At 33.2% G+C, this 12,949-nt stretch overlaps 1 protein-coding gene across 1 annotated transcript in view; it reads right to left on the bottom strand.

Annotated features, from left to right (window-relative positions):
* Positions 1–335: 335 nt before the first annotated feature.
* Positions 336–12,949, bottom strand: part of LOC137407808 (amiloride-sensitive sodium channel subunit beta-like) — a 29,635-nt gene continuing 17,021 nt past the window's right edge. The window contains exons 8-15 of the mRNA XM_068094189.1: positions 12,000–12,163; positions 10,906–11,004; positions 9,662–9,767; positions 6,767–6,900; positions 5,168–5,290; positions 3,431–3,495; positions 1,761–1,848; positions 336–494 (exon numbers count right to left, since the gene is read on the bottom strand). Of these exons, the coding sequence (XP_067950290.1) occupies positions 336–494; positions 1,761–1,848; positions 3,431–3,495; positions 5,168–5,290; positions 6,767–6,900; positions 9,662–9,767; positions 10,906–11,004; positions 12,000–12,163 (938 nt within the window). The remainder of the gene's footprint in view (positions 495–1,760; positions 1,849–3,430; positions 3,496–5,167; positions 5,291–6,766; positions 6,901–9,661; positions 9,768–10,905; positions 11,005–11,999; positions 12,164–12,949) is intronic.

Below are 12,949 nucleotides of genomic sequence, written 5' to 3'. Positions count from 1 at the left end.
GTTCCAATTAACAGAAAATGTCGATAAGGATTTATTCCAAATACATAGTTCTTACCAACATTTAACCAGCTATGGGGCAGATAAAATCACATTTAATACTATAATACTATAAACATTTTAAAAATCTCAAAAATCAAACTATACTTTGAATGTTTAAACTTTCATTAATTTGGAGTTCATGTGAGTTTAAAAATTCAAAATATAGCTAAGACATACTGCATCAAATACAAGCCAGTGACTTACTTATTGTACTATATCATCATTTGACAAAAAATTCAGAATAGCTGATACTTACTGTAAATCCTTGCAATGAAATATTCAGGCCAAAAGGTTTCCTAATTGTAATTCCCAGTTCTGTTGTTTCTCTCTTTGCAAACTCTGAGACAAACTGCCATCAAAGTTGCCACTAGTTCAAAGACCTCAAAGAATGACATCACTGACATTCCTATCCATAATCCAAGATGGCCACCAATTGCACCGATGAGGTCTTGAAACTAAATTCAAACATCTATAAACTTCAGCTGACAAAAATCCTTGTTCACATTAATGAAACTACACGGCGTAAAAAAGTTATGAAAAAATTGGCACAGAGTAAAAATCAATCCCCATGGTGCTCACCGCTGACTTAAACAAGAAATTGATCAACCACTTGGTGCACTTTGACCTCTAGCATGTCATTAAAACACATTTATTTGTTGTAACAGCTAGTTTAGAAAAGCATAAGCAACTGCTATAAATAGATACAGTCAAACATGGATAACTCGAACTTCACGGGACCGAGCAAAAGTGTTCGAATTATCAGAGCGTTCAAGTTATCAGAGCACTGTCACAAGTCCGTGTATTTACTTATTTATTAGTAGATACATGTACATATACAAACTATAATATAAATCAAAAGCACAACTGGCTTGTTTCAAATTAAATGCTTCTAATGTAAAGTTTAAAACGTTTTTATCAAAAAGTATAGAGATTTTTCTATCACTTGAGATTGGTTTGTTGTTTGAGGTGATGTTATTGCCAGGACGTTTTTTAGATTGACATTGGCAAAACTTGATCGTTGTTGAAATGCTTAAAAGAAAAGACATCTTTTTCTTTTGAGCGTTAAATTTTGCCGATTTTTCTTGAAGTTTATGCAAAGATTACCTCACTTTACCTTGCTTCTGAAGGGCGATCGCTATGCGGATGTTTGGTATAAATCAAATTTCACTAAACCTTTAGAAAAGTCGTTGACAAAAATATTTTGCCGATGGTGGTAATAACGAAGCTTATGAATTACGAAAAGTTGAGGTTTACCTCTATGGCTTGGAATAAAGTGATTTTCTAAAGCGATAACAACCGTTTTGGTAGCCGTTGGGAAAAAACAGTTCGAGTTAACAGTGTTGAGTTCGAGTTATCTATAGCAATTTATCATTACGTGGGAACGGACCAAAGAAACCGTTCGAGTTAACCATGTGTTCGGGCTATCCGTGGGCGAGTTATCCATGTTTGACTGTATTTACAAATAATGTGAGATAGACATTACTTTATGATTTAAATGAATGCAAAATTCTTTTTGCTGTGAGTTCGCTACAAAAAGTGCATATAAAACAACATACTTAGATTTTGAGAGTGTCAAATGTCACCAATAACCATGTTAGTAGGATGAAATTTCGTTGAAGCTGGTTGATTTTTTAAAAGCTTTTTATAATAATAGCCAAAAGATCAAGTCGAAGCAAGCAAATAATAAATGAGAAAAATAGAATGGTTGTAAACATACATACGAGCATCATAGGCCTCTCAGTGTAGCTGTAATAATTGAGGTTGTCGTAATATATTTGTATCTTTACCAGCTGCTCATGAACACCGTATCTGCAAAGAAATCACAAGGTTAATTTATTTTATTGACATGTAGTTATAAACTGAATGACACTTCTGCACAGGTTCAATAGAGAACTGTATGTGAGTGGTGAGAAATTGTTCATTATAATATAAAATATTTACAATCTATTTGACCGTTTCTCAAAATTTAATGACTTGTGTTAATCATTGCGCTGTAAATCTATTTTGATTCTTTATAAGCAGACAACAAGCCTGTTCTCTGTTTATCTTCTTTGCAATTGTCCAGTTTTTGGCATATGTCTGTAAAACATCTTTATTGAATGAGATTCATTTCATTCATGCTCTATTTTAATGTTTCAGGTAGATATTAATTCTTTGGAAATAGTTTAATTTTATGAAATTATAAAAGCGAAATCTATGAGCTCGTTTTATCCGCAATAACAAAGCAGATAGTAACAATAAATATTAATAATATCAATCACTGATAATATTTGCTCAAGTCTAACAATATTAAATATTAATATTTGAACAGTATTAAGGATGACAAGATAATTAACAATAATAATGATAAATACTATGACTTCTGATATGGCTATGGTAGTATATAACAATATGATGATGAGAATACACATAGTTGCATGAACTATAATATGGTCCTTATAACAGTAATATTTATTGCTTAACTATCAGTAGGCAAAAAAATGCGATGACCAGAATTTTTTTTTCATTTGTAATTTAAATTCAGAATAAGTAATTTTAAAGTTGAAAATCATAGGCAAAATTTCTTTAAAAATACATAATAATAATGATAATAAAATGGTGTAAAACTCAAAAAATGCAAATGTTAGTTCTGTTTCAGGATTTAAAGCGTTTAATAGCCTGAGAGATTTAAAAACTTTCATTTTCAAATTCATTTAATCAGACCATGTAAATGTTAGGCTTTTTAAATTTTACTATTTTCACCAATCATTTTAGTAGAAATTTAATTGAATTAAACACAAGTTATTAGACAAACAAGTTTATATTCAATTAATTCATATACTCTCAGAGATAGTGTCACGCGATATACATGTTGACATGTCTTAAATCAACATTTAATTGTTTATTTAATACTTGCCCTCTATATCTAATCATATGCTTTGGATGAAAATAACATAAAACTGAGCATTGTTTTTTGAAGTTTTGCATTCATATTTAATAGAGAGGACTTTCAATTGGTAAATATGTAAGAAATGTTTGTGGCTAATTGTTTTAAACATAAAACATACAAGCTAATACTACTTGTCGTATTCTCCATCTCCTACTGCTGTCGGAGTCTGCTACTTATGTTTTGTCCAAGGCTCTGAAGCTTGCAATTTCTTCAGTTTCATTTCCATTTTTTTCTTCTTTCTATTGTATTTTTTTTGATGCAAATTTGTAAAGAGTTCTTGTCAAATAAGTTCTTATGTATACACACAACTTTAAAGACCAGACCACAGTTTGGTATCAAATTACTCTGAACGCAGATTTGATTTCAAGTTCTTGTCTCAACCAAATTGTTACCTTAATCTTACTAATCTTACTTAATCTTACTTAATCTTAGTTAATCTTACTTAATCTTAGTTAATCTTACTTTTCATGGTGCAAAGCCTTCTTCAACTCTTCACTTCTGCTGCTCAAGGAGTCAACAATTGTTTGCTACAAAAAACAGCGGAACTATTAGAGCTCCTAAAGGATGCAAGTAAAGTCTTGGCAGGCAGCTTTTGCTGTCGTTTTGAGCTGCTGAACTTTACTGACCTTTTGAATAACACATCATTATTAACAAGTTTTCAGATGAGATGATAATTTAAAAAGTTTTTGCAAGGAAATTTGATTGTAAACATTATAAAAATAAATTATTAACATTTTGATTTCAATCATTAAAAATGTATTATTAAAGTTTGACTAAACTAAAAAAATATTTTTGTTTGGTTCAATCTAAAAGTATCTATATTATCTAAAATAAAAACTATATGTTGCAATAGGCAGTTATCTTTTGGCCCATTTGTTACCTGCGAGCCAAAACACCATATTATTAGTAAATCAGCTACAAAATTTTAATTTTCATGATACTAAAACTAAATAAATGTTGTTTTTGACATCCCTTCAGATGGTGCAAGTGTCGCTTAACAATTTATCAAATAGCACTTAAAAACAGTTTTTGAAGTTTTTAATGAGAAATATATTTCACAAATCACTTGCTAGCTGGTTGCACTAAACTTTCATTATAAAAAAAACATTTTAATGTCATTCATTGTCTATGTAATTTGATCTTTTTCCATATATATTGTTTGTTTGACAAGATTCTGTAGGTATTAACACAAATATAACGAACATCATTCCAAATATTGTGTGTTATTGCAATATCTGATTTCCGTAGTTTTCAATTCTCAATTGAAACTTGGAGTTGTCTTCTTGCTTTGGATAGCTCATAGAGCGATGTGGAGTCGCCGGGTTGTTTTGCGATCTTGCTGTGTTACGGTACTGGTACCTATCCATGTCACATCGCGATTGATATTTGAATTGACCTAACGGTGGCGCTGTTTGTCCTTATCCAATAGAGTGACACCAGCGGGCCTGGGTCATGTATGATAGCCAAGTTCTCTGTTGATAGGGTGGTTCTCCTCTCTCCTTGATGGTAAGCATTTGGTGATGCTGTCCTACACCTTCCGGTGATCAGAGAGGTTAGACTTTCTACGAATGCTCCTTGTCTCTTGGTTCTTCTGTCTCTTCGATGCCTGGTGACTAGACTTGAGATCCTGCTGCTGACGGCATCAAAACCAAAAATCCGCGCTTGTCGGGACGGGTTGCGTACATCCCAAACGGAGTGAAAAACTCACCGTGCGCGCTCACTACAAGACAGGTATACCGAATCCCTGTATACTTTCATTTTCTTCGAATCTAATAATAAATGTAATCATGTAATAACTGTTCCTTTAAATAATTCTTTATTAAAACAATAATAATAATTTGTTTTTGAGTTGAGAATAAGTTAACAAACGTGTAAACCCTTGCTGCAAGCGAGCTCTAATATTAGTGATCTGTGTGATAGTAGAATGTGGGTCGGTTCATTTCTCCTATTAATTCTCACTCCTTTGTTAGTTCGAGTAATTGAGAAACCCCCCCATTCCATCATAACATTATTATACTAGTTTCTCATAGACTCAACCATAGAAGGAGTTGTCTTTTTCCTTGTTCATAGATTGCATTACATCATATTTTCTAATACACAGTTACCTTGAGTCAGGTTGCATGACACATGCATTAGTTTACGGTTTGCTAGGCTTTCGGTGTTGTTATTGCATGATTGGCTGGTGCGAGTGGACCTTACTTGCTTGCTGGTGCGAGTGCACCTAAAGCCGTGTTCCCATATACGTCGCAAAGCACCGGCGACTGCACCGCAGGCTATTGGCGATGAAATGGGAACATATGCGCCGAGGACCGCCAGTAGTTGCTGGCGGCATCGCAATAGTTAAGCGCTGTTCAAATTTCGCAAATGGCCGCAGACAAAACCTTTCCGAAATGCACTGTAAGGGTAAAGGTCATCATTATAGAAACGGCATGACAAGCGAACATTTCATTTGATTACGCAGTTATGTTTACGATATTATTAACGATGAGGTTTTTATGTGAACAGATCCCGCCGAGCCTAGCATAGCAAGCGTTTTGCTGCGCATGGTACCGGCGGAGTCTTGCAATCGATATGGGAACCAGGCTTTACTTGCTCGCTAGTGATATGTGACTCAGTGCAGGTCGTTGACCTGTGAACTCAGTTTTAGCAGACAAATGCTCTGTTAGCTTATTCGGGCTCATTCAGTCAAAATGAATCAGTCTTATTCACTTGCAGCGGATCATGTATTTAACTACTAAAAGAATTCTTGTTACACAAAGTCTCAAAGCTGTTTACCAGGAGGCAAAAGGTACTAGTTATGAGTTTTTATATTATATTTTATCTGTATGTTCTTGTTCTTTCATTGGTCTATGATTGTACTGGGTAAACCTGTTGATGTTGCTATTCGTTCAACTAGTTTTATACTTTGGTATTGTTTACTAGCATTTGTTTTTAGTCTTCGCAATGGTGTTGTGATCGAAATTCAATAATGTTTATTACAACCACAGGCCTCACTAAAGTTCAAAGTCCTAGCAACGTTTCCCAATTGCTGAAATCATTCTATTAGGTTTGTTGTCGTTGTGCATGTTGGTGTGGCATAACCGAATGTTCATTCTCTTAATTTTATATTTCAGAATACAAGCTCAAAACTGTAATTTAATTTTTTTTAATAGTTTACGGTGATAATCGTAATTTTGAGACTATCTAGTAATTTTTATGTTCTTTATCATTTATGACATAAACTTACTTCCTTTATATTCTCAGACCATACATAATATAGATATATATTAGAGGAGCAAGTTTTGGAGGCACTCGGTCTGCCACCAAAAGTATTCCCAAAAAATGTAGTTTATTTCTTGACACAATAAAAGCTGACAAACTAAATATTAAAACTCTAATAATGCTCTAAAGGCAACAAACTTATTTTTGTGTAGTTACATATGAACCTACAAAAACAATGTCAACTTTTGGCAATTTTTTTCAATGATTATGTAACTAAGTTTGTTTGTTAAAATGAGCAGATACAATTACGTTACTCAAAACCAGACTACAAAGGCAACCGTCAGCTGATCCTTATTAATATTCATGTGCAGAACAACCTTAGCTTTCCACTCATGTGCATATTGCTATAACTCATCTCAAAAAATTTAACAAACCATGAATTTATAACAAAAATTTGTTTATTGGTTACTTTAGAATCTTATAACTGGTAATGTGAATTTAATTCAGTTTCTAAATTAAAAATATTTTCTCATGACCAGTGACCAGATTCTCCTTATGATGCTACCATGGTATAAGAGGCATCACAGAAACATCTACCTTATACGCAGCTGATGGCCACTGGCTAGTCGAAATGATGTAATCAAACTGAGATTCCCAACAGACTTTTGGACACTGTTGTACGCAAGCACTAGAGGCTGTTGTTTCTTCTTCTACTTCCTCTACACACCAGTCTGTCAAAATGATCTGTGATGTATCACACGTCATCCATGATGTAAGTATGTAAGTCTGATGGAATTTAGCAGTAGATGACAGGTTCACCTTGTTATGACCTTCTTATTGGTGCGAATAGCCCAAATCCTTTTATTTTCTGCCGGAAGGACTTTTGCACAAATTTATCGCTTTCTTTGTAAGTAAACAAACTAAAAGACAAGGTTTTAAATGGTGCTTGCATAATTTAACTAATCAATTACCTGATCATTTTGACTGATCAATTACCCTAGTGCAAAATTTTGTGACGTAAATACGACTGACGACAAAGTCGGTACATTAGAATGTTGATAATAATTTAGTGATGAACGCACATTATGACAGTAAAAATCTAAAGAAATGAAAGCGACTCAAGTAGATCAATCTTCACATTGTTTGCGTGACAAATACAAATATTACTTTGACATTCAGCAAAGCTCAAAATGTTCTTTTGGTAGAATCAATTTGCAGCTGATTTTTCCCATAATCCATTTCTCTATGATAGAATTGATTAAAAAAGTTACATTGCAACAATTGTGTCAACCAAATATTTATTGATTTTTAAAAATATTTTTCTATCAGTTGTCATAATCAGTGACTCTATAAGACATAATGACTTAATAAACATCAAGTCCATTATGTTTATTAAGTCATTATTATCAGTAACCTCTATTCATAATGAGTTAGCATTCCGTTCGATGCAATATTTTCTCCCAACTTCTAATCATGGCTGCAGATGGGCAGTTTAATGGACATGGCTCTTATTATAGTAAAGATTAGAAAGAAATGCACCCAAAATGTTCTAATAACAATAAGAATGATAAGTACTCGCTTATGATTGTTTTATTCCTACTTGACCAAGTTGAAATTCACCAAAATATGTATGTTTAGGTTTTTCTAATAGTTGGTAAGGTCTGGTCTAGCAGAGAACTATCACAACTTTACAGTTTACAAAAAATTGACCTTTAAGAACATTAACTCAATTTTGATCACGGATAGTCACTAGTTTTCTCTTTCTAGCACCAAGTACAAAAAGTTCTGCCACCAAGAATGAACATCTGTTAGCCTATTTTATAAAAAGACTGTCTGTGTGATTGATGCCATCTATAAAAATTTTACAGCATTTTTTGCTTCCTTAGAAATTATTGGAACAATTAAAGATAGGCATAGCTATGTACAAAGTTAAAAAATTGAATAACATCTGAGCACGTTTTAATAGTAAAGCTTGCAAGGCCATTCTATCTTTCAGCAAATTGCTTTTGGAAAATTTATAGTAGAAACTGCTTACTTGGCAAAAAAATTTAAGAACTGCTAAAAACAGATAAAAAAATCTCTGTTACTTACATAAGCATGCAAACCTTAATCCAGCAACACCTTAGCATGAGAAATGATGGCAGGAACTACAGAAATACTAAGAATACGAAAAAAAATTATTATTTATTTAAAAACCTCTTTTTTATTCTTTCATCGATTTTAAAACAAGGTTTGGTGTGGAGTATGGAAATTTAATTTGGAAAACATCACAGAATGTTTATGCTCTGAACTAGATCATGAAAAAAGCTTTTCATTTGAAAGCTTTTTGTTAAACTACTACTTTGGTGGTCTAATTAAAATTAACTATGCTTTCTTACTGCCTGACTTTCCCAATTAGCACAGGCACTCAGGCTATTTACAGAAGGTATTAAGGCTATATTGAAATTGAGTTCCTTTCAATAATTGGTCAGTCGGCTTTATTAGGTGCAGGTTTTAACCGCAATATATTCATGAAACTATATTTTTAGAAGTGTTTAAACCACAAGAACAAAAACTGTCAAGCAAGACATTTATAATGTTCTATCGACTGCAATCTTTGTCAGAACACTGAATAATCTTCCTGTGACCGACGGTACCGAGAATTCAACCACAGCCTGGTGTTCACAGGTCAGGGCCATAGACCAGGAATGCACATACTACACTGTCATACCTATGGCAAAGGTATCACGCTCAAACTAAGGAGACAGAAGCTACATTTGAAAAATAGTCGAAATAACTAGCAAAAGAAATGCCCACAAAAAGAGCTGCTACAACACAATGGGATGAAGTGTTTAAGAAAGCACCATTTTATCACAGAACGCCTGTTGGTGATAAAATTTAAAGTGAACCTTTGGAAACACTGTTTTAGATTTAGTTGTATAGCGTATCTCGATCACATTTTCACCAAATACTATGATTTTTATGGTTTTACATTTTTTTATTTCTGTATTTTTTAGTCAGCATCAGTTTTTTATGAGCATATATACAAAAATTTTATTTCTCTTGCTGAGACAAAATACACACACTTACTTACATGACAGACATTGGTAACCATGACATCCAGTTGTTGCCTTCAACAACTAGACGTCAGGGAAGTTTGCTACAGAAGCTCCAAAGAAAGAAAAAGTGTCAGATTACTGGTTTAGCTCTACCAATAAAAATGAGCCATAGTTTCGAGTTTTTATGACAACAAGACCTGTGCATTGGGTTCTACTTTTCTCACCGATTTCTAGTGAACAGGTACATAATACCTGCTCGACTTTTGATTCCATTTAGCAATCTGGCTATTTGACGTACTTACGTACATTCATGTAGAGCACAGGCTATTTGACTTACGCACATTCATGTAGAGCACAGGCTATTTGACTTACTCACGTACATTCATGTAGAGCACAGGCTATTTGACTTACGCACATTAATGTAGAGCACAGGCTATTTGACTTACTCACGTACATTCATGTAGAGCACAGGCTCTAACAGTTTCAGGGCTCCTGTAGAGAGGACTCGCGCAGCTGCATTTTTCGATTATTTTCCTCTGTGTACAGGTCTTTATGCAACCCTAAAAAAAGATAGAAAGGTTTTGTTGAAGAGTTTAGATTCTAACAAAAAAATATTGTCAAAAGTTTACCAATGTTTTAAGCAGACGTTATAGCAGTTAAGGCAATATTTCTTAAATTTCATTTTTTCACTTTCCAATTTGAACATTAAATTACACATAGAATAATAGTAAGCGTACATTTAAGGTTCATTGCGTATTCCAAAACAGAAATATTTCCCAAGCTTGGGAAAGACTTTCCCAAGCAGTTTATTTGGATGTGTGTTGGTAAAAGTTGTATATCAGGGGCATCAATAATATCCAGCATAATAATGACCGGTTAAGTAAGTGCTGTCTAATTTAGTATTGCTGCCGTGATTATTATTTTCTGACTTAAAGACATTTCTACAACATGAAGCTGACGTTATTGGGTAAAAACATTCACTGGTTTATACGAAGACATTCTGATACAATTAAATGTGCGTGAGCTAACCAACAGTCAGAAGTTCTTATTTATATGTTGTGAAGATTTGTATTTTGTGTTCAAATACTAACAAATACACTTTAACAACTACTGTTTGATTTCTCTTTTTTCTTATTACGCGGAGCCATTTTGTGCCAATACGTATTCACAAAAACCTGTAAGCTGTGTAATTTCTTTCTATTTGGCCATATATTACCTGCATGCCACTATTAAATTTGAAAAGCTACAAAAATTTCATAGAGCTCGTATTATTATATATTTTGGGCCCAGCAAGTCGATACGATTTACTTTGTTTTCTACTGCAATGTCAGAGCGTCATTATTTTTCTACTTCTTTTGGCTTCTGAAAATGTGGGTTTTTATACGGTGAATTTTATCGTAAATAGCTTGCAGCTATCAACCAAATTGCCTTGTCAACTATATTGTATACTACACATGTCTAATATATTGTAACTATATACATTTTCACCATTTTCTTTGTATAATGCAACCAATGAGAGTGGAACTTATTCATGCTTCTGCAGCATTTCAAAAAGTAATCTGTCATGTGACAAACTGAGTGAGTTGCTCTAGTCTGGATTGGGCCATTTAACAGAGGTAAAAGCATCACAATTTATTCTGCTAGCTGCTACTATACAGAATAAATTTTACTTAAAGATCTTATCTAGAATTGCCTGACCTTGAGTGTGTAGTTCCCTGGATAGTATTCATTGTAGGAGTTATCTGTAGCCGTTCTGCAGTTTTTATATGCTGGCTTGTCTAACCGATTTATTTCTACCTGTTAATACATATATGCAGACAATGCTCAGACTATGATTGACCTATAAAACGTATATAGCAGGTAAACAGAATATTATACCTGATACAATCGCTGCCTACAAGCCAGATATGTCATGTTAGCTAACAAAGGTTGGTTTAGTTAGAAAATTAAATCTAAGATAAATGTAAAATCAGAATAAAATATTAATTTTTCAAAAACTAGCTTTGTTTTGAAAATATGTAACGAATTTTAAGAAATAGTAGAGATTTTAAAGAGTAATGTGGAACTTATGTCATAGTGCTGAATTTATAAAGTAATGCAGTGAGCCAAAGTCACCTGAAACTAGGTAGAATAGATTAAAGTAACATAAAAGTGTGCCATTTTATTTTGCTCAATAATTTACAGTTACACTTACAGTTACAGTTAGCACAGTTACACTTTCTCATGCTCACCAAGCCAACATGCGCTAATAACCAATAAGAAAGAAAGCATTTGTGTAAACCACATCAATCTGCAGCGTAGTTTAGTACACTGGGCTGCAATCTTCTGCAAAAAGAATGAGCAGTCCTAAGGATTCCTTCGTTTTTTTTGTGACGTCATTTTATTGTTGTCGACCATCTTTATAGACAATTTTATCGTTAAAAACACGAAGCTTTTGCAATGAATTTTTGAAAAAGATGCTTTTGTTTGCAATTTTTTTATTATAGTATCAAAACAACACCAAAAAGTACTATTAAATATTGATCGTTTTCTACAAATATGGCGGTTTTTTTTGTGAATGACCGCATGTGCAAACGGCTTGATGGCGTAAAAAAACGATTGATAAATGCATGAGCTAATAAAATATTGTTGGCTAGTTTACACACATCTGTTGAATTTTTGTTGCGTACCATAATGAGGTAGGTCTACATGGCATGTACCAAAAAAATATTCATAGTTCGATGAGGGAAGCGATAAGCGTTTGTATAAATGGAGTGAGCTAAAGAACTCAATTTACTGAATATAAAACTTACGTATCGAACTGCAATGTCACTTTTGACACCTGGGGAGACATTGAAACCATCTTCCTCCATGATTGGTACCTCTCCTTGAGGGTGCAGCATAATTCTGACGCCAGCCTGTGGACTCAAAACTGGAATGTACTGTTCCTGGTTGATAAAGAGAGTCAGGCTCAGCCCTGAAGTGAAAGATTATCACCATATTGATAATATAACTTTCCAAAAGTAGAATAGAATTCTGTATTTTGGTTTTTATAACTGATCGCCTTCGTTGAAACGAACGAGACATTTTGGGTTTTAATAAATAACTCAACATCTAATATTTTCATTATTAAAATTTAAAATAATGAACACGGATATATGTTTCTAAAATATTAACTATTAGTAAAATTTTAAATACCACTTGTTAGCATCAGCTTATGACATAGTGATATAGGAATATTATTTGATAGTGCCAAATATTTTCTTGGTTGTAACTGTCATGGGAACATTAACCATTTTAAAACATTTGTACATCTAAAATTTAATTAATACTCTTTTCTTCATATATATTTTAATGCATCCTTTACAAACTTCAAGCTTCTAAAAGTTTTAAAGATTAAATAATTGTAAAAGCCTATTTTGGTTAGTTTTAAAACAAATTTTATGTATAATGTAAGTGTAGTCCAGTGCATCTTTGGTAAAACCCAAAGTTTGAAACTATAAAGAGCAACAGCTGAGTATCTTACAAACTATAGATGTTAACTCCACACAGAAATATAGTTACTACCTACACATCTTAAATTTAAGTGAATGATTAAAGGTTGACTTGCAAGAAAATTCACATTACAGTTATTTGGTATCATAAGATTCACCATGTCTTACTTTGCTGTGTTGTAGGTGCAAAATATATGGGAATGTGATTACAAGCTCTTAAAAGCTAAAAAACGAACAGTTAATCACAGCCACACGAGACCGCCATAGTT

Source organism: Watersipora subatra, chromosome 11, assembly GCF_963576615.1.
Source record: "Watersipora subatra chromosome 11, tzWatSuba1.1, whole genome shotgun sequence".
In the NCBI taxonomy this organism is placed as follows: domain Eukaryota; kingdom Metazoa; phylum Bryozoa; class Gymnolaemata; order Cheilostomatida; family Watersiporidae; genus Watersipora; species Watersipora subatra.
The sequence above is the reverse complement of the archived record's forward strand: the minus strand, read 5'-3'. Positions and strand labels throughout refer to the sequence as shown.